This window comes from Vombatus ursinus, unplaced genomic scaffold (assembly GCF_900497805.2).
Source record: "Vombatus ursinus unplaced genomic scaffold, bare-nosed wombat genome assembly UNPS02014811.1, whole genome shotgun sequence".
NCBI lineage: Eukaryota > Metazoa > Chordata > Mammalia > Diprotodontia > Vombatidae > Vombatus > Vombatus ursinus.
In genome coordinates this window covers 19,801,097-19,820,816 of record NW_020954589.1, presented here as the reverse complement: position 1 = coordinate 19,820,816, position 19,720 = coordinate 19,801,097, and the positions used below count along the sequence as shown (strand labels likewise).

Below are 19,720 nucleotides of genomic sequence, written 5' to 3'. Positions count from 1 at the left end.
CTAAAATGGAGGTAGGGGGGTGTCAGAAAATCTGGGTTCTCATCCCAGCTTTGCCAGTAACTTACTGAAGTGGCCAAAGGGACCAATTTTCCTCTCTCTGAGGTGGGGGGGGGGTGGAACTGAAGGAGGGGTTGCATCAGATAATCTCTAAGAGTCTTAACTCTGATATTTTAGGATTCTTTCATCATGTCAGAAAGACCTGGACTTAGAAGAGCTCTCAATGGACCAAAAAGCTTTTATTAGTTATACACTATGCTCCAGTCACCATGCTGGGCTTTGGAGGTACAAAGACAGAGGCAAGGCATTCTGGAGTTCTCAAGTAGCTTCCATGTCTCTGTGGGGAGAATGCTACAGCAGATACACAGACAAGTAATTATAAGATGGAGTTTGAGAACTAGTAATAACTGGGGAAATCAAGAAGATCTTATGGAGGGGGTGGAACTTGGACAGAATTTTGAAGGGTGATAGCAGCTCCAAGAGGCAGAGGTGAGGAAAGAGCATTCCTGCCAAGGAATATGCAAAGTCACCAAGGGGGAAATGAAACATGATACAGTATAGGAAGAAAAATTGGGCCAATGTGGCTGGAACATGGAATGAAGGAGAGGGACGTGTGATCGATGAGCCTAGAAAGGTAGTGGACTAGAGGTAGATTGTGAAGAGCTTTGAACACCAAGTGGAAGTCATTTGCATTTGATCCTAGAAACAATAGGGAGCCACTGGGGCTTCTTGAGTAGGGCAGCAACATGGTCAGACTTGTGCTTTAGGAATACCAATGTGATAGAATGAATTGGAGATACTAGAAACAGAGAGACCAGCTGGAGGCTAATGCAATAGTCCGGGTGGAAGGTGATGAAGGCCTGAACTAGTACAGTCTCAGAAATGTTGTGGAGGTAGAATTGATGAGAGTTGGCAAATTGATTCAATATGGCACCTTCTCCGCTCCTGCCACTTCAACTCAATGGAAGTGCCTATCAGCCTCCTGCCTCTTCCCCCTCTTTGTCTTCTTCTACCGAGCTGCCACTACTTTGGTCACTAGGAGACCCATGTGACTGTGCCCTGAGAAAGCATTTCCTGCATCTGGGAAGGCCCTCTATCATTCTCTGGACTGAGTCTCTGAGCTCAGTCTGCTCCCTGGACGGCGGAACCTCTGGCTTATCCCACTATGGGTTTCACCCTACTCTTGCTTTTTCTCCTGGGTATGACAGGTAAGGTCTGAAGAGGGCTGGTGAAGGGGTCCTGAGCACTCAGACACCCCCATGGGGCTGCTTGGCACTGATGCCCTAGACAGTCCTCTCCTCCCTTTTGTCCCCTTAGATCAGGGGTTCTTAACCTGGGGTCTATGAAGCAGATATCAGGGGGACCACGAAGTTGGATGGAAAAAAAATTTTCTTCATTTAATATAATTGTTTTCTTTTGCAATACTGCATATTTTATTTTATGCATTTAAAAAAACTATTTTAAAAAAGGATCACACACACATAACTCTTGCCTTAGATATCTTTAAGGTCCATCCAATATCCTTAAGTCAGAAAGGAAGGAGAGACCAGCCTTGTATTCCCCTATTACTGTCATGCCTGTAGGTACCAGCTACTCATGCAAGGTGCACCACCTGCCATGCTATGGCTTCTTTCTTCTCCAGGTTGCATTGTCAAAGGTGCTCCCGAAATACTGCAAACCATTGCCGGTGATTCAATCTCCCTGCTGTGCCACTATGACGAAGAGGATGCTCGGGCCCGGAAGGTGTGGTGTCGATTCTTGTCCACAGAATGCCAACCCCTTGTCACCTCAGTTGTGGACAGGAGAACCCCAGGCAGTGAAAGGGTCCACCTCACCGACCTGGGTGAGGGCGTACTCGAAGTGGTGATGGATGAGGTGCAGCTGGAGGATGCTGGTGAATACGGCTGCATGGTGGAGACAACCACAGGGCTCCGGACCCTGGCCATGTTCATTCTGAAAGTATCCCCTCCAGGTGAGTGTCATGTGGAAACCTTTAGCTCAGTAACCAGGACTCTTGGATACCAGCAAAGTCCTTCTCCGAGGGTGCCTCCCAATGGCAAGCCATGGGAAGAAGACGATAATAACCTTTCCTGTCTCTCCAGGGGGAGGAAGTCACTCTGGGTGGTGAGGCCAAGATAACTTGTCTATCTCCTGATGATGGCCCTTCCATTCCTGACTTCTAGCTGGGTTCCCAGTCATCTGAACACAAGAGAATGAGCTTTCCTCCCCACCCTGCCCCCTTCACATCCTTCTTCTATTCAGTCAATATTTTCAACATAGGATGACTTTTCTTTTTAAATTAAGTAATTATTTTTAAAAAGCATGTAGTATATTGAGCACCTATCTGGAGTTAGATGACTTGGGTTTAAATCCTTACTCTGCCATTTACTGCTTATGTGACTTTGAAATTATTTTATTTTTAAGGCTCCAGTTTCCTTATGTGCAAAAAAAGAGATGTAGGGTTGGATTTGATGACCTCCAAGGGCCTTTCTAACTGAGACCCTAGTTTATTTTTTAAAAAATTCTTAGGTGGCTTAGTGTAGTTGACAGAGAACTGTCCTTGAAGTCAGGAAAAACTAAGTTCAAGTCTTACCTCTGGGAGTTGCTGACTGAATGACCTTGGGCAAGTCAAATCTCTCAGTGCTCTAGGCCAGAGATGTCAAACATGTTGGCTGCAGGAATGCCACCCAAACCATTTCAAAACATAATTGGGAAGTATTTAAGAAAATAAATAAAAATACAGTAAAAAAAATAGATAATATTGAATTTCAAAATGAAGTCAATATGCTGCCCAAAGGAATCCTTATGTATGGATTAATGGTCCCCATTTCTATTTGTTCTAGTCACCTTTCTAAAACTATAAGGGGAAGGAACAAACATTTATGTAGTGACTACCATGGGCCAGGCACTGTGCAAAGTGTTTTACAAATATAATCCCAGATGATCTTCACAACAACTCAGAGAGTTAGGTGCAGTTATTATATCCATTTTATAGTTGAAGAAACTGAGATAAATAGAGGTTAAGGAATTAAATTCCTCTCCCTGCATTGGTAGAGGAAGTTCCCTATTCCAATGAAACCATAGGTCCTCTCATTTTTATTGATATTAAGGGATAAAGATTGGACCTCATTTTATTGATATCTTTTGTTTCTACATCTCCCTCACCTCTAAATATACTTCTATCCCATCTGCTAGCCAGGGAGCAATTTCTTATGAAAAAGGAAATAAAGATAAATAGCACAATTCTGTAAAATCAACCCACATTAGCCATGTCTGACCGTATATTCAATACTCCACACCTATAGTTACTCACCTCTGAAGAGGAAGGAGGAATATGAATTTTCTCAACTCATCTCTAGGACCAAATTTGAGATACTAGTTTTAATCGTTTTTTTTTTTGTTTAAAATGTACAGTTACATCTTTTAGAAATGAATTTATGTGTATGTGTATAGGAACTATGTGTATACACAAGTCGTGATGAATTCAGAAGCTGAAAAAATACTGAATTGGTAAATCCTTAAATGATTTTCAGTAAATTGGCATTGGGGCAGCTAGGTGGCACAGTGGATAGAGTACCATACCTGGAGTCAGAAGGACCTGAGTTCAAATCCAGCCTCAGACACTTACTAGCTATGTAACCTGGAAAAGTCACTTAACTCTGTTTGCCTCAGTCTTATCATCTGTAAAATGATCTGGAGAAGGAAATGGCAAACCACTCCAGTATCTCTACCAAGAAAACCCTAAATGGGGTCATGAAAAGTCAGACACAACTGAAACAAGTGAACAACAACAAAGAAGTGTTCCTCCTGTAGTCAGGAAATATTGAAATCACACATATATTTTTATGGTGGAATCAAGGTGGGTCAAGAACTAGGTGGGTGGGGTCTGGAGGTTAGGCTGCTGTTTCTCAGGCTCCATTCTCAGGAGCAGGGGGCAGTGTAGAGTGGAGACAAATGTGGTATGTTTCATAGGATTGGAGATGAATGGAATTTGGGATCCTGGGGGACAGAGCTGGGATTATGGGTGCAGGAGCCCTAAAGGTGGAGATCAAGAAACAGGTTTCTGGAAACTTTAGGATTAGAAGGGGAAAAAAAAAGTCAGAATGACTTCCACTTATATTAATGTTTTTCTAGGTTTTTCAAGTCTTCTTTGCTGTTGAGCCTTCTTTGCTAAAAGGGAAGAGAGAAATATTCAGATTATTAGCACCCAGTTAAGGCTAGCACCCTAAAAAGACAGTGTGGTATGCTGAAAATGGCAATGGTTTGAGTGTCAGAGGACCTGGATTGAAATCTTGTCACCTTAACCACCCTAACCTCAGTTTCCTCACATATAAAACGAAGGGATTCAGCTAGCACTCAGCCTCTGAGGTATCTTACAGCTCTAAATCTATTATTCTAAGAGCTGAGATATTGTTGAAGAGGAAGTTTGGAGAGAAAGTAGGCAGCTCTTTGTAGAACTTGGTACATGGTATTTAGTCACAGAGATATCTAGAATTTATGCCATGGGAATGGGGAGGGTTCTCGTATTTTTTAAAATGTCTTAGAAATAAAACAAATGTGTTGTTCAGTTGTGTCCAACTCTTCATGACTTCATCGACTATACTGTCCCTGGGGTTTTCTACACAAGGATACTAGAGTGTTTTGCCATTTTCTTCTCCAGTGGACTAAGCCAAACATAGTTAAGTGACTTGCCCAGGGTCACACAACTATTAAGTATCTGAGGCCAGATTTGAATTCAGGTCTTCCTACTCTAGGCCCAGCACTCTATCCATTGAGCCATCTAGCTGCTACTAAAATAAACATGACCAGGAGAGCAAAGCATTTCCTTTTCTCTGAGTCTTGGTTTTTTCATCTGTAAAATAAAGAAGTTAGGTGGAGGTGATGTCTAAGGTTTCTGACAGTTTGAGCATTCTAGGCTTCTCTTATTGTACAATTATTTCATTGGCATAAACTTACCTCATTTCCATTCTTGCCATATCCATCCCTCTTCCTTAATATTCTACAGTTTGGTGCCTCAGTCTGCTCAGGACACTGCTCCCCTCCCCTGCCAGAGCTCACAGTTTCTTTTTTGACTATGGAAAGAGATAGCAAGACTATGGGTGAGAATCATAGAGCCTGAAGTACAACTCCTTATTTTACAAATAAGGAAACTGAGGCAGAAGTAAGCGGCAAAGGAGTTTGCTCTGACTCCTAATCCAATACTTTTCTTACTGCACCAACAATAACATAATGTATCCAACCTCTATGGTGCAGGGGAATGGAGGGATGGGAGAAATGAGGAAGAGCAACACAGGGTAGCCTCAATTAACTTCCTATATGTGGAGGAGAGATGGAGCTGACCTTTGATTGATGTATTTTTAAATCCTTTGGGTATCGTATCTCTCCTTGATGTGTGTATATACGTATATACATATATAGAGACACATAGATATATGTACAGATGTACCTGTATGTCTATATATTTCTATCTATCCACATACATACACACACACACACACACACACACACACAGAGTTAGCATGACATAGTGAACAGAGAACTAGTCTCAGAGTTAAAAGAACTATGGTCAAGTTCCACCTTGGACACATCCTGACTGTGTAACCCTGGGAAAGTCACTTACCTCTGTGTCCCAGGTAACTTTTTAAGGCTGTTAAGTTGCAGGCAGCTGCAGATCTCTATTGGTGGAAGGGATTTCCTGACCAAGAGTTTCCTACACCAAGAAATTGCAAGTCTGACACAAAGTTTAAATCTATGTTTTGTCTAAGGAATGTGTGTGCATGTATTGGTGTAAGTGTCCAGACTTATGAGTATTTCGATAAAGAGAATTCCCAGTCAGACAACTGGTTTTACTAATGTAGGTATAGAGAGCTATACAGATATGTATGTGTGTGTGTATATGTGTGTATATACATATATAAAATATATATACATATACATATAAATATATATACACATATACATATGTGCATATTTATATACTATATATATGAGTATATGCATACATTCATGTATATATACATTTATGTGTATCAACACAGAGTTGCCTCTAAGTCCATAAGTTACAGAATATTTGCTGATCTGTATGGGTAGGAGGAATTTCCTTATTAGGAATTTAGGACCCCACTGAAATCACAGGTCTGGACCACCTCTTCTCTCCCTCCTACACAAACATACACACACACACACACTCAATAAAAGAGCTTTGTTATATTCAGTAATAGACCTTGTGTGCAGTTTTTATTCAACAAAAATGTAAACGGTAATATTTTTTTCATAGGTTTTTTGTTTTCATCAGACACATCTATGGATAATACAGCCCTGCTCAAGCTATCCCCACCTGCTGTTCCAGCTTCCCCAAATCTGGATTTACCATCTTTCCACCTGCCCACCTCTGTCCTTACCATCTTCTCCATTTTCTCATAGTCATACCTGGGGTAGGGCAACTGGAGATTTTTCCTAGGGTATGATAATTTAGAATACTTAGACATCATTTTGCAGTCTACCAGTAACACACAATCAACTGAGCTTAGCATTTAGTTAACAGAATGGGTTAAAATAGGAACACAGAAGATTTTGAGTTTCAGCTTCACCATAGCTCAACTCTGCCCATCACCCCCATCCCTATCCTGTCCTCCACAGTAGTCTGAGGTAGGTATCCCCAGCAGCCTATGGAGGCTTAAATACCAGCATCTCTTCCTAACTACTTGTCTTAAAAAGACATTTTGAAAATGTTTCCTACATCTCACCTCAGGCACAAAACTTGCTTGTTTATAGCTCTGTACCTTCCAGCCTTAAACCCTACTACCTCCTCAATTCTGAATTCCCCATGTTCCCATTTACTACCTCCCCATCTCGCCACCATTGTTCAGGTTGTATGGTCCTACATGTACTCAATGAATGTTTCTAACTAGCTAACCGAGTTCCTCTTTTTTTGGCGGGGGGGGGGGGCGTTGTATGTCGCTTCAGAGTCAAGGCAGGATAAGGAGGACAAGGAAGACTATTTGGGAGAAACTTTGACTTTTGCTCCCGTGGAACATCCTGCAGTCAGCCCAAGCTTCAGCCCCGTGGAGCCCAACCGAGAAGACTGGAGGTACTAGATCAATCAAATCAATTAACAATCATTTATTACATTGACTATTGTGTGCCAGGCTAGATGCTGGGGATGCAAAGACAGAGAATGAGACTAGCCCTACCCTCAAGGAGCTTACATTCTATTGGAGGGTAGATTCTATTCTATCCTATTACATATATACATAAGTATGGACAGAATTAATACAAGATAGTTAAATATAAGGTAGTTGAGGAGACAGTGCACTAACCAGGGGCAGGGATTGAGGGTGGGGGAGGGAGATCAAGAAAGGCTTCCTATAGAAGGTGATGGTTAAGCACATCCTGAACGGAGGGAGTCTGTAAGGCAAAGGTAAAGAAGGAGTGCATTCCAGGCATAGGAGACAGCCTATAAAGAAAGGTACAGAGAGAGGAGGGATGGAGTAATGGGTGTGACAAACAGATAAAGTCAATTGGGCTGAACAGCAAAGTATGGAAAGGGAAGTAATTTATAATAGTAATAATAATGAACTAGCATAATAATAATAATAATAATAACTTCCTACTATGTGCCAGGTACTTTACAAGTATAACCACATTTGCTCACAACAACACTGTGAGGTAGGTGCCATTATTATCCCCATTTTACTGAAGAGGAAACTGAGGCATGCAGAGGTTAAATGACTTCCTCAGAGAATTGTTAGTAATTGTCTGAGGCTGGATTTGAACTCAGGTCTTCTTGCTTCTCTCACTATACCACTTAGCTACCTACTCTAGTAATATAGAATAAGTAATATATAATGAGGTTGGAAAGCTAGGTGGGGGCCAGGTTGTGACAAGCTTTAAAAGAGAAGTATATGTTTTATCATGGAACCAAGAGTTAGTGAATCACTGGGATTGAGTAGGGGAGTGATATGGTTAGATCTGCTCCTAAGAAAAACTCACTTTAGCAGCTGTATGTGGGGTGATGTGTCGTGCTAAGAGATGTGAAGCAGGGAGCTGTCACAATCAGAGGTATGCTGGAGCCAGCGCATATGGGCTGTAGAGAGAACCAATGATTACATTTCCAGTGTGAGCATCTGCGCGTCAGAAATCAGCAAATGCTACAAATCATGGGGTGATTTATTGTTTTGTTGGTTGTCTAGACTTAAGAAAGTGACGGAGAAAATGTTATAATGCAAATTAAAATTAAAAGTCTTGCTTTTTGCAACTATTTTTCTTTCTTGAGAGCTAACTGTTAAATATTTACCAGCAAACCACTGATTATAATAGTCTAAACAAAAGGTGGGGGGGGTGAACCTTGAATTCAGTGGTGGCTTGGTGAGTAGAAAAATACTGAGTTCAGTTTTGGACAAGTTAAATTTTAGGTGTCTAGCTAAAAAATGTTCAGACTATCTGGATCTGATAGTAGATCTGATATCTGATCCAATACTAGAACTGAGCTGGTGCCCAGGCAGCAAAGTTTGCTAAAACACAGGGGTGGTAGAAGGTGTGGAAGGGCTGAGTCATCCAATGACTATGTCCCTTGTCCCCTAAGGACCAAATAAAACCAAAAAAGAGACATTGTTCTCTCCTCAGGGCTAAATCTGGTGGACCAGACTGAGGCAGACGTCCTTTCTCCCAGTTGACTAATTAATACAGGGAAGTGAAGATGAAGTTAATAATTCTGTCAAGAAACATTGATAAAGCACCTACTATGTGCCAGGCTCTGAGCTAAGTGCTGGGAATAAAAAAAAAGGCATAAGATTGTCCTTGTTCTCAAGGAGTCTAACAGGGAACACAACATGCAAATGACTATGTACAAAAATGCTACATACAGAATAAACTGGAGATAATCAACAGAAAGAAGACACTAGAATTAAAGGGGGGTGAGGAAAGGCTTCCTATAGAAGGTGGGATTTTAGGTGGGACTTGAAAAAAACTAGGGAAGGTGAGAAGAACATTCCAGGCATAGGGGACAGGCAGAGAAAATGTCAGGAGTCAGGAGATGGAGCTTCTTGTTTGAGAAAGAGAAGAGGCCAATGTCATTGGACTGCAAAGAACACAGGGGCTGTAAAGTAGAAGCAGCCTGGAGATCCTGAGAACAACCCAAGGCACAGTCTTCCTTCTTACCCATTTCTTTGTTGAGTTCTAAGCTACCACTAAGAGCCCTCTGAAGACTCCCCTACAGTCCTAGAGAACTTCCCCAAGCCCATCTCTTCCCTCTTTAGGCTCAAAGGCTGAGCTCACCACATTCTTGTCCTTCAGCATTCCCTTGGTCTGGGGTTCTGTGCTCCTCCTGAGCCTGCTACTTGTGGCTGCTGTGGTACTGGCTGTGATCGTTGGAAGGATGGGTAAGTGACTGCCCCATTTCTCTATTTCATTCTGACTTTACCATTGTAGCATTCATTAGTTATCTTCCCCAGACAAATACAGACCAGGCCTCTGGGTAGGCCATTGCTCCCCTCCATCACATCAGAAAGCTGCCGAACTGGGCTTTTTCTTTATGTCCTCAACCCTACAATGTACATGACTTGGTTGGGGGGGGGGATTTGGGAGAGGGTGGTGATAGGGCTGAGGGTGGGCCAGCAAGTGAAGTAGGGAAAGTTGTAGGGGTATAGGTGGGGGGTGGAAGAGGGGCTGTAAGAGGGTTGAAGGAGAAGGGTGAGTGGATCTGAAGAAAACTGGGGAGGGGCTGGGAAAAAGAAGATTGGGGGTAGTCAATGGTACAGGCTTGGGGAAGGAGTTTATGTGGGGTAAGTAGATCTGAAGGGTTAATGGTCCAGGGCCAAGAGAAAAACATGTTATCATCTGTCCTGCCAGGGTGCAAGCTGGACATTTGTGGGCGATCCCAAAGCAATGAAGCATCAGCCTTGGTAAGAGGCCCCTCTGTGGCCACAGCACTACTTCTCCCTATGGCCCTATTACCGAGTGAAACCAGGAGCCAGGAGGGTGAAGAAGGGACCTGAGATTCACCCGATTGCACAGGCCTGGGCAATGACTGTTACTTGCTCTGCTCCTGTTCACTTCTACCCAGAGGCAGCCCTTATGCACCTTGCCTGCCCCCCCAAACAAAAAAAGACTACATCCTCTCTATTTCCCAAGATTTGGAAGGGGTAATGTGTGATTTGATTGATCAAGAGGGACAAGAGGTACTCCTGGCTGTATTTTCAAGACTGATCAGTCATGGCATCCCCTTTCGCTCCCTCTTGTGGGATAGGTGAAAGACTGCATGATTTTTCTACTTCCATTGCAGGATAGCAGGACATCTGCTGAAGAGCCATCAAGTATGCCTTATGTCAAACTGGAGACCCCACCCTCCTTAGATGACACTACCTACACCAACCCGCCTTTAGGTCCCCCAACAGGAAAGCCACCACCTCCACCTCCCCCAACTAAATCGGAACCCCAGGTCCATTTCAGCTCTAAGCCTGTGACATATGCGACCGTCGTCTTCCCCGCAGGGGCCGAGGGTGGAGAGGCCCCCACTCAACCTGCTCAGGAGCAAACTGACCTCCAGAACCCACCAATCTAATTCATTACCTACCCTGACTCTACCACGAAAGTATGTACATAGGGGTATCATTCCTGTGGTCTGGCTCTGTCCATCTCATATCGTAGAACCTAAGAATATTTAGACTTTAGAGATCTTGCCTCCCCGTTAGAATGTAAGCTCCTTGAGGGGAGGCCATGTATTTGTACTCCCAGGTCCTAGCACAATGCCTGGCATATAGTAGAGGCTTAATAAATTTTTGTTAATCATCTATTCCATTCCTCTTATTTCAGAAATAGGAAAATTCAGGCCTAGAGATGACTGTTGACCCACAGCAATGATGATGATGATGATGAAAACTTGCATGTCTATTGTGCTTTGATTCTAAAAATTCTTTCCTCACAACATCCCTGCAAAGTAGGTAACACAAAAATTTCCTATTATTAGATGAAGAAACTGAAGCTGGGAGAAGCTCAGAACTTTGACTCGAGACCTGAGTTTGATTCCTAATCAAGTGACTTACTCTGAGTAGCATTACTACCTAGTTTCTGTGCTGGGAATCAAACTCAAGTCTCCTCATCCCAAGTTTAAAATTCCTTCCATTGAACTACCCTGCACCATTCTGGTGCCTCTACAATCTTACCACTCAGCTATAAATTCAAACCGTAACTGGCCTCAATAAACAGCCTGGATAGGGTACTTGAAGCTGGTAGGGAGGGGAGAGTTGGATCAAATGCTCTTTCAATTGGACTAAGGGACAGGGCTATTGGTACTCCTCCCCAGAGTCCTGTGAAAAAAGTCTTTCTTAAATTTCTTGCTCTATTTTCTGTTTTGTGTGTGCATGCATGCATGCATGTGTATGTGTATGTCTGTGTGTGTACATGTGCACCTGTAGGGGCAAACACAGAAGAGAGGGGAGATGACTCAGTGCGTAAACACAGTGATTACTACAAAGATAGCTCCTCTCGGTCAGAGCCCCCTTAAGAGTCGGAGGCTGTCAGCTAGGGTCTCAATGTCCTCATGTGTCTCTCTCTATATATCTACATCTATATTCTGTTCAGTTATTTTCTGTCATGCCCGACCCTTTGTGATCTCATCTGTGTTCTCCTGGCAAAGATAGTGGAGTGGTTTTCCACTTTTCCAGCTCATTTTACAGACGAGGAATTGAGGCAAACAAGATTAAATGACTTACCCAGGGTCACACAGCTAGTGTCTAAGGCCAGATTTGAACTCAGGAAGATGAATCTTCCTGACTCCAGGCCCAGCACTCTATCTACTGTGTCACCTAGCTGTATACATACATACATATATACACATATATGTGTATATATATATATACACACATACACACATGTATATAATATATGCTTATGTAGCTATGTATGTTAAGGTGTATATATATGTATGTGTGTGTGTATATGTGTATAGATAGATATAATCATATGTATCATGTATCTTCAGGCACTGTCATGGTGCCAGAAATTCCACTATTAAAGATCTAGGTTATGGGTGGCTTTTTACTTTGCTAGAATTCCTTATCAAAATGAAAATGGTCCTCAGACTGGGTGATGCCATGCTGCCTATTAACACCTTGTGGAAGGGTTTGGGGTATGGAGAAGTTAGGATTTGTTGACAACTGAGAGCAATGCCCTTTAGTGGACATATCGAATGAGTGCCAGGGGAGGATGCAACAGTGCCAGGAGTGGGCAGAGAAAGCTAAGAAGGGGAGGGTACCAAAGACAAGATTCACCAAGTAATTTTATCCTAGGCAAGGTAGCCCGTTCTTAGGAAATGTCACTGTAACACCAGATGGGGCTGAGGCAGGTGGGTGGGTTTCCGCAGGAGGTATGGTCAGCCTGGCCACAGTCATGCGGAAGTAGGAACTAATCCTGAGATATGAGGCCTCTTAAGATGCATCCCAGAGTTTGCTTCTGAAAATGGCTAACTTTAAAATAACTATGGTGCTAAGTGGCAGGAGAGGAGACTAAATGCTGAGAATAAAAGCATTTAAGGATATAATCCACCCATAGGCCCAGGAATCCCAATCCAAATCAGTCCAACCCAACAAGAATTTATTAAGGACCTACTATATGCAAAACACTATGCTAAGTGCTGGAGATACAATGATAAAAAAAAAAACAAAACAATTCTTGCCTTCAAGGAATTAATATTCTATTGGGGCAAGGCACTTGGAAAGAGAAGTCTCCACCACTCCAAAGTGGGGAAAGCCTTGTTCAGTACATGGAAAGCACCAGTTACTTTCTATGCTCGGTGGTACTGTTTTTAAAAACAGGCAGAGGCAGGATGCTCCAGGTTCCTCTGATAGGACCTCTGAAGTCACCAGTCAGGAAGGGCTTTGACAGAGCATAGGCTGCATTTCCTCCTTGAGAGAAGTAGACACAGACATCTGCCTACTACCCCAACAGCCTTGGGTCATCAAAGATAAGACTGTAATCTGACTGACACCTAGCCTTAAGTTTGCCATGGGGATACTTAGAGGGAAACAGTGGGATGGTGGGTGGGGAGGGCTAGGGAGAATAAATGTCTCACTTCATGTCCCATCCTGTTTTAGAAGTTTCCCCAAGATGAGCTCCCCGTTGATTTCTTTGTGTACTAGTAAACTAAATAGGTTTTAGAAGGTAGAGAAGATCAAGGTGTTTTTGTTGTTGGCACATGACCATACATGGAACTCCTGAAATTTCCAGTCCCATGCTGGTCTCCTTATATGCTTTCTCGTTTTCCTCTCCCCAACACACACATACCTCTTTCTTTGATGTGTGCGCAAAGAAATTGCTGATCTAAGCCTGAGTACAATAGAACTGAGTGTAAATCTATAGTTGTCCTAAAACCACTTGGCACACACCAAAAACAAACAGAAATGACTTCCGGATTATCTGCTACTCTGGATCATCCCCTTGCATTAACATGAATTGGATAGTATCCTCAAAGATATTGTTAGAACATCTGTTTATTTGTTCATTCAACAAATATTAAGTTTCTATGTCCCTCTGGAACCGATTTGGTGACTGTCATCATGGTAACTTTTTTGTAGCTTTTTGTAGAAACAGGTATCTACAACACAGTGGTGAGGGGGCTGAAAGGCCTCCTTACCCAAAACATCTCCCCTCATTAACTTGAAATGTCTACCATTAAAGTCATTCACGGGCTTAACCCGAAAAGAGGACAGCATCCTCAGAAGGCCACAGATTAATCGGCCTGATGTGTCAGCTGAATTCCTGGGTCTAAGATTGATGCAAAGGTAAATATCAGTGAAGAGAACATGGTAGCATCAAATCCTGAGTATTGGGTGCTAGCACGAATCCTGGAGATATGGCGAGTATGGAGGTAGCAGAAGAGGGAGGAAGACCCAATTCACCATATCCAAACTTTACTTGCTGGTTGATGGTACACTACTAAGACTAAATCTTTATTACTGGTAAAATTTAGAACAAGTTATTAACAGGAAAGAATCCATAGTTTTGTGAGTCTTTGGAAATGAGGTGATCATTAAGCACCAGGATAAGTTCATTTTAAAAAGTGATGCTATCCTAACCTGCTTTCCTATTTAAAGAGGGTAATATATACTAGCTGATCGTGGAACTGAGCTAAACTATGAACCTAATCTTCTTCCCCTCCCAAGAGACTGAAGTAGTGCAGGGGAGGAGGGGGGAGAAGGGAATTACACTTTCCACATGTTAGGATAATGTCTATATATTTGTATACATTCACTTCTACATATGTACTACATGTGTATGTATATATGTTTTGTGTGTATATGTGTATCCTGTTACAGAACAGGAAAAGATAGGAAGGCTTGAAAATAGTTTATGTGGAAAAAGCCTAGAAAAGAGACTACCACAACATAACTCATTTTTTTTAAATTATACACTATGAGGAAGATGGATTTATACCAAGAACTAAGGGGTAGTTCAATTTCTATAACCATAACAGACTATATTAGCAAGAAAAATAATTAAAATTACATGAAGATGGCAATAGATTCAGGAAAAAAGGCTTTTTGACAAAATGTAATACCCATTTATGTTAAAAACACTGAAAAAGGAACAGGAACATTAAACAGGAATAAATGGATCTTTCTTTAGTATGGCAAATAGTATCTATCTAAAGCCAAAAATGAGCATTATCTAGAATGGAGAAATACTAGAGGCCTTTCTGATAAGATCAGGGATAAAGCAAGGATATAAACTGTCAACACTTATTTCGTATAGTTCTAGAAATGCCAGCTATTGCAATAAGTCAAGTAAAATAATTTAAGGTAATAAGTATAGTCAAAGAAGATATAAATTTATCACTTTTCAGACATAATGATAGTTTACTTGGAGAATCCTAGAGATGAACAACTAAAAAAAATTGATATAACTTCAATAAAGTATCAAGGTATAAAATAAACTTGTCAAAATAATCAGCTTTTCTGCATATTATTGACAAAGGCAGAAGAGATGCAAAAAGAAATTACATTCAAAATAACTACATAAGATATCTTTTCTTGGGGGCAGCTAGGTGGTGCAGTGGATAGAGCACTGGCCCTGAAGTCAGGAGGACCTGAGTTCAAAACCGGCCTCAGACCAAACACTTGACACATACTAGCTGTGTGACCTTGGGCAAGTCACTTAACCCCAATTGCCTCACCAAAAAAAAAAAAAAAAAGGTATCTTTTCTCTCAAACCTTTCCCTCTTCTGAATTCTACCATTATTATTAAGGGTACTTCCCAGTCACATGTCATCCTGGATTCCTCACTCTCTTACTCCCCATATATAATCAGTCCTATCATTTTTACCTTTGTCATAAAAGCACCACCAACACTCCTATTACCTGGCATAGGTCCCTCATTACCTTATACTTGATTATAATATCCTGCTGGTTGGTCTGTCTGCCACAAATCTCTCCCCATTCTAGTCTATCCTCTACTCAGCTATCAGCGTTCCTCTTAGAGTACAAGTCTATGTCTATATAACTTTTCATAAATTCGCATGACTCCCTACTACCTCCAGAGTAAATACAAAATCCTGTTTGACCTTTAAAACCCTTCATAATTCAGCCCCTTCCAGTCTTCTCATACAGTATTCACCCTGTTAAGGGATGTTAAAGGGGTCCCCTGAATTTGTCTTTTTGAGTTGCCGTATTTTCCAGAATCACTGCACCCAGAGCATGCAGGAGACCCTGAATTTGTCAAGGATGAAGCTTCCCCTAGCCGCATAATTTGTGGTTGTAGCCCAAGCCAGACTCCCTGCATGTCCTTGGAAGGCAAGATGGGCACCAGCCAGTCTGTGCCAGACTGGGATAATGCTTATGTAGCAGGGGTCCTCTGCAGATGAGCAAACCCTCCTATCTTCATAGTCCAGCAGTTCCCAAGGGAAAAGAATGCAGCTTTTTGCCATCACCGTGCTCCTCCCCGTGGGGAGTGGTCGTGTCTTTTCCCCTACCTTTGCTGCACCATTCCCCCTCCCATGTCTTGCCCCTTCCTGGTATCCCCTCCTCCCTTTGTCCTGCTGTTATAATAAATTTTTATAAGGACTGTGAACCCATTGGGTTCCATATCCATGTTCATTTCTCCTGTAATAAACCTGGTTTTCACATAAATCCTGTGACATTGTGACTGCCTGTTGAAAACCCCCATGCAGTCTGTGCTCCAGCGACACTGGCCTCCTTGCTGTGCCTTGCATAAGACACTCCATTTCCCAACTCTGGGCATTTTCACTGGCTGTCTCCCATTCACGGCATTTTCTTCCTCATCACCTTCACCTCCTGCTTCCTTTAAGTCTCAGCTGCAGTCCCACTTTTACAAACTTTTCTCAGTCCTCTTTAATCTTAGTGCTTTCCCTTGGAGATTTTCTCTAATTTGTCCCTTATAAAGGTGTCCCAAAAGTCTTAGAGTAGTTTTGAGCTATTAAAGCTTAAGACTTAGTTCATATTCACCAAAACTTGAATGAAGGGTAGAGTGAGAATCATATAAATCTACACCACCTTTTAAGCTTTCTTTTCAAAGAACTATTTTCCCTTCACGATTTAGATTCAAATGGTTTGGTTTCCAGCTCCAATCTGACCTTGGATGACATACAGGAGAATCCATTCTTCTGGTACTTCCTCCTCCTCAATGCTATTCACTGAAGACAGTCCTTGGGATGCTAGAAGCTACTAAAGGTTCTGCAGTTAAGTGGTTAAAGCTTAAGACTACACTAAGACTTTTGGGACCCCCATATATCTTGCTTGTATTACACATGGCCATTCACATGCTGTCTGCCCCATGAGACTGTAAGCTGTTAGCAGGGACTATATTTTACCTTTCTTCATATTTCCAGTGCTTATTATTACAGTGCCTGGCACACATTAGGCACTTAATAAAGGCTAGTTCGCTAACTTGTTAACTGAACACATACCCCAAAGAGGTCAAAGACACTGGAAAGAGGCCCATTAAGTGTAAAAATATTTATAGTAACTGTTGTAGCAAATAACTGGAAACAAAGTGGGTACCTACCAATTAGGGAATGGTTGAACAAATGTTGGTATATGAATGTAATGACATATGAAATGAAGACTATGACAGATTCAAAGAAACTTGGGAAAATGCACTGAGAGTGAACAGAATCAGAACTTATATGACCACAATCATGTAAAGGAAAACAACTTCGAAAAACTTCAAAATGCTGATCAATATCAGTTTACCAACCATTTCTTCAGAAGAATAATGATGAAGTACACTTTCCACCTATTGGCAGAGAGGTGGTAGACTGGAGTTGAAGAAAGAGAAATACATTTAGAGACACAAACTAAATTTTTTTTTGTTTTTCTTGACTATACTTATTAATTAAAAGAGATAGCTTCTATGTGGGAAAAGGAGGAACTGCAGGCAGTGATAACGATAAAAAAAACTAGAAAAAGGAATGAGCATCAACGAAGCACTTAAAAATATACAGAAGCAGGAAGAAGTTTAGAAGGGAAAGCTGACAAGAAGTTTTGTTACTATCATGACAAATTTAATATATACTTTGAAAAACTAAGTTCACCATTCCATATATAATCTCTTGTTTTGGACATTTGTAGAGTAAAATGTTCATGTGCATTAAAATTTCTTTAAAAATTTAAAACAAGAAAAGAAAATGATTTGGGGAGTTTAGTTATCTGCAGATTTAGTAAGAATTAGTAGTACAATATAGCTACCAAAAGAACTCCTTTGACTGTAAGCTGCATTAAAAAACTGTGTTAAGACTATGGAAACTGGATACAATATTCTACCCTAATCAGATCACATAGTACTATATCCAGTTCTGACTACTATATTTTAAAAAATTACATTGTCAAAGTGGAGCACTTCAACATGAGAGCAAATAGGATGGTGAGGTGACAAACTATGCTACCGGATTATAGGAACGGGCTTAGCCTGAAGAAGTAAGACTTGAATTAGGCTTATTCCAAAGGGGAGAACTAGTGCCAAATAGTGGAATTTAGAGGGAAGCATATTTCTGTTCAATGAACTACGCTTTAATGTATTGTCTAAAACTAGAAATAGGATGCTTGGGGAGGTAATCTTTATCATTAGAGGTCTTTGAGCAGGCTGGATGACCACCTATGATAGCGGTTACTGTTGTTTCAGTCATGTCCCACTCTTCGTGTCCCCATTTGGGGTTTTCTTGGCAAAGATACTGGAGTGGTTTGCCATTTCCTTCTCCAGCTCCTTTTACAGATGAAAAAACTGAGGTAAATAAGATGAAGTGACTTGCCTAGGGTCACACAGCTAGTATATGTCTGAGGTTGGATTTGAACTCAGGTCCTCCTGGCTCCAAGACCAGTACCCCATCCTTTGAGCCACCTAGTTGGTGGGTTCTAGACAGTATTATTTGGGTAGGAGTTAGACTTGATGAACTCACAGGTATCCTCCACCTGTAAGTTTCTATGATTTGGTGCCAATCTGAGATTTTTAAGGGTGTTGTTAGTCTGGCTCAAAATCAGCCAAGCAAAGCTCTAGCTTCTTGTCCAGTTACACTGCTATCTATCAGGAGCTAAAAGAAGTAATGCTTTATCTTGGAAACAGGCTTTTATTAAAATTTTACAAACACATAGGAGTGACTGGGAAATCTAATATATACACTATAGAATAAGAACGGCAGGGCATTTGTTTAAAAAACAGAATCCAGCTCACTTTCTTGTGTCATCTATAACAATATGGATACTATCATTTCATAAAGGTGTATGTTTTAACACACATTGTTGCTCTTCCTGCTCATCCTTGTTTAACATATATTCTGGAGCTCTTGGCTTATTCTTCTTTTCCTTGGCACCATCCACTTTGCCAAATTCTGAAAGTAGGCACACAAAGAATATCAAGATCATTTGGCAAATGTAAAACTCAGAGCCCTGAGACAGAGAAAAGTGGTGTGTAAGATTCTATAATATAGAAGACACAAAAACATGAAGAGAATAGAGATTTTTGACCCTTCTCTTCCTTCTTGAGTCCACACCTATCAGTTTATCTTCCTGGAGACTAAAAAGTCATCCCCTAGTACTTCATTGTTCCTTGTCACTCAACAAACAGCCAGTCTCCATTTTCCCTATGACAAAAAACAAACTATGCCATAGAAATTTTGCTAACCCCCAAAATTTCCTAATTCGTAAGAGTAATGCTTGAGGTAGACTATGGGTCTTTTGCTGTCAAAAGTAGAAGAGATCTCTGTCTTCCTGGACTGTGTTCAGGTATATTGGATAAATATAATGCTCTTTGGAGGAAAAAGCAATTTTGTGCCTATCCTCAGCTCACAGCTACAATCTTTGTCTATTTTTCAAGTAGAAAACTAAGACTGTTCAACAGTTCCACCAAAAAGGGATTCCAGAACTGGGTGCTCACCATGGAGGCTTAAACTCTGTTGGCTAGGGGTGCTCGTGTCCAGCCAAGCTTCTTTCACCTGGGTAGTGGGCAGGCAGGTGTTGTTTAGTCTGAAGACAGTGGCCAGGGGCACCGCTCCTGTCCCTTCACGCCCTGACAGACTGACTGATGCCTTAAGCTTGTGGACCCATGAGTGATACACAGGGCTGGTGGAACAGCGAGAGAAGAACTCCTTGAAATACTACAAGAAAAAGAATTGGGTCATTATTTCAAGACCAGGCATCCCCTTTCCTGCTCCCAACATTTACTTAATACAACACTCAAATCCAGGGTAGGGTGCTAGAGGTATCAGGGCAGCTCACCA

General features: G+C 41.5%; 2 protein-coding genes across 3 annotated transcripts in view; one reads left to right on the top strand and one right to left on the bottom strand.

Moving 5' to 3' along the window:
* The first annotated feature begins 1,091 nt into the window (after positions 1 to 1,091).
* On the top strand, positions 1,092 to 10,895 carry LOC114053521 (trem-like transcript 1 protein). 2 transcript variants are annotated; one of them, XM_027876638.1, is made up of 7 exons: positions 1,092 to 1,205; positions 1,640 to 1,969; positions 6,964 to 7,087; positions 7,621 to 7,665; positions 9,292 to 9,377; positions 9,847 to 9,899; positions 10,280 to 10,895. In XM_027876638.1, the coding sequence occupies exons 1-7, from the start codon at positions 1,163 to 1,165 to the stop codon at positions 10,556 to 10,558; spliced, it is 960 nt and encodes a 319-aa protein (XP_027732439.1). In that variant the 5' UTR covers positions 1,092 to 1,162; the 3' UTR covers positions 10,559 to 10,895. The 2 variants fall into 2 exon arrangements, with proteins under 2 accessions (XP_027732439.1, XP_027732440.1); XM_027876639.1 differs by lacking the exon at positions 7,621 to 7,665 and having other exon boundaries at positions 10,280 to 10,893.
* Positions 10,896 to 18,351: 7,456 nt separating this feature from the next.
* LOC114053593 (adenylate cyclase type 10-like) overlaps positions 18,352 to 19,720 on the bottom strand; it is a 46,572-nt gene continuing 45,203 nt past the window's right edge. Inside the window, 2 exon segments of the mRNA XM_027876684.1 lie at positions 18,352 to 18,832; positions 19,378 to 19,597. Of these exon segments, the coding sequence (XP_027732485.1) occupies positions 18,714 to 18,832; positions 19,378 to 19,597 (339 nt within the window). The 3' untranslated portion in view covers positions 18,352 to 18,713.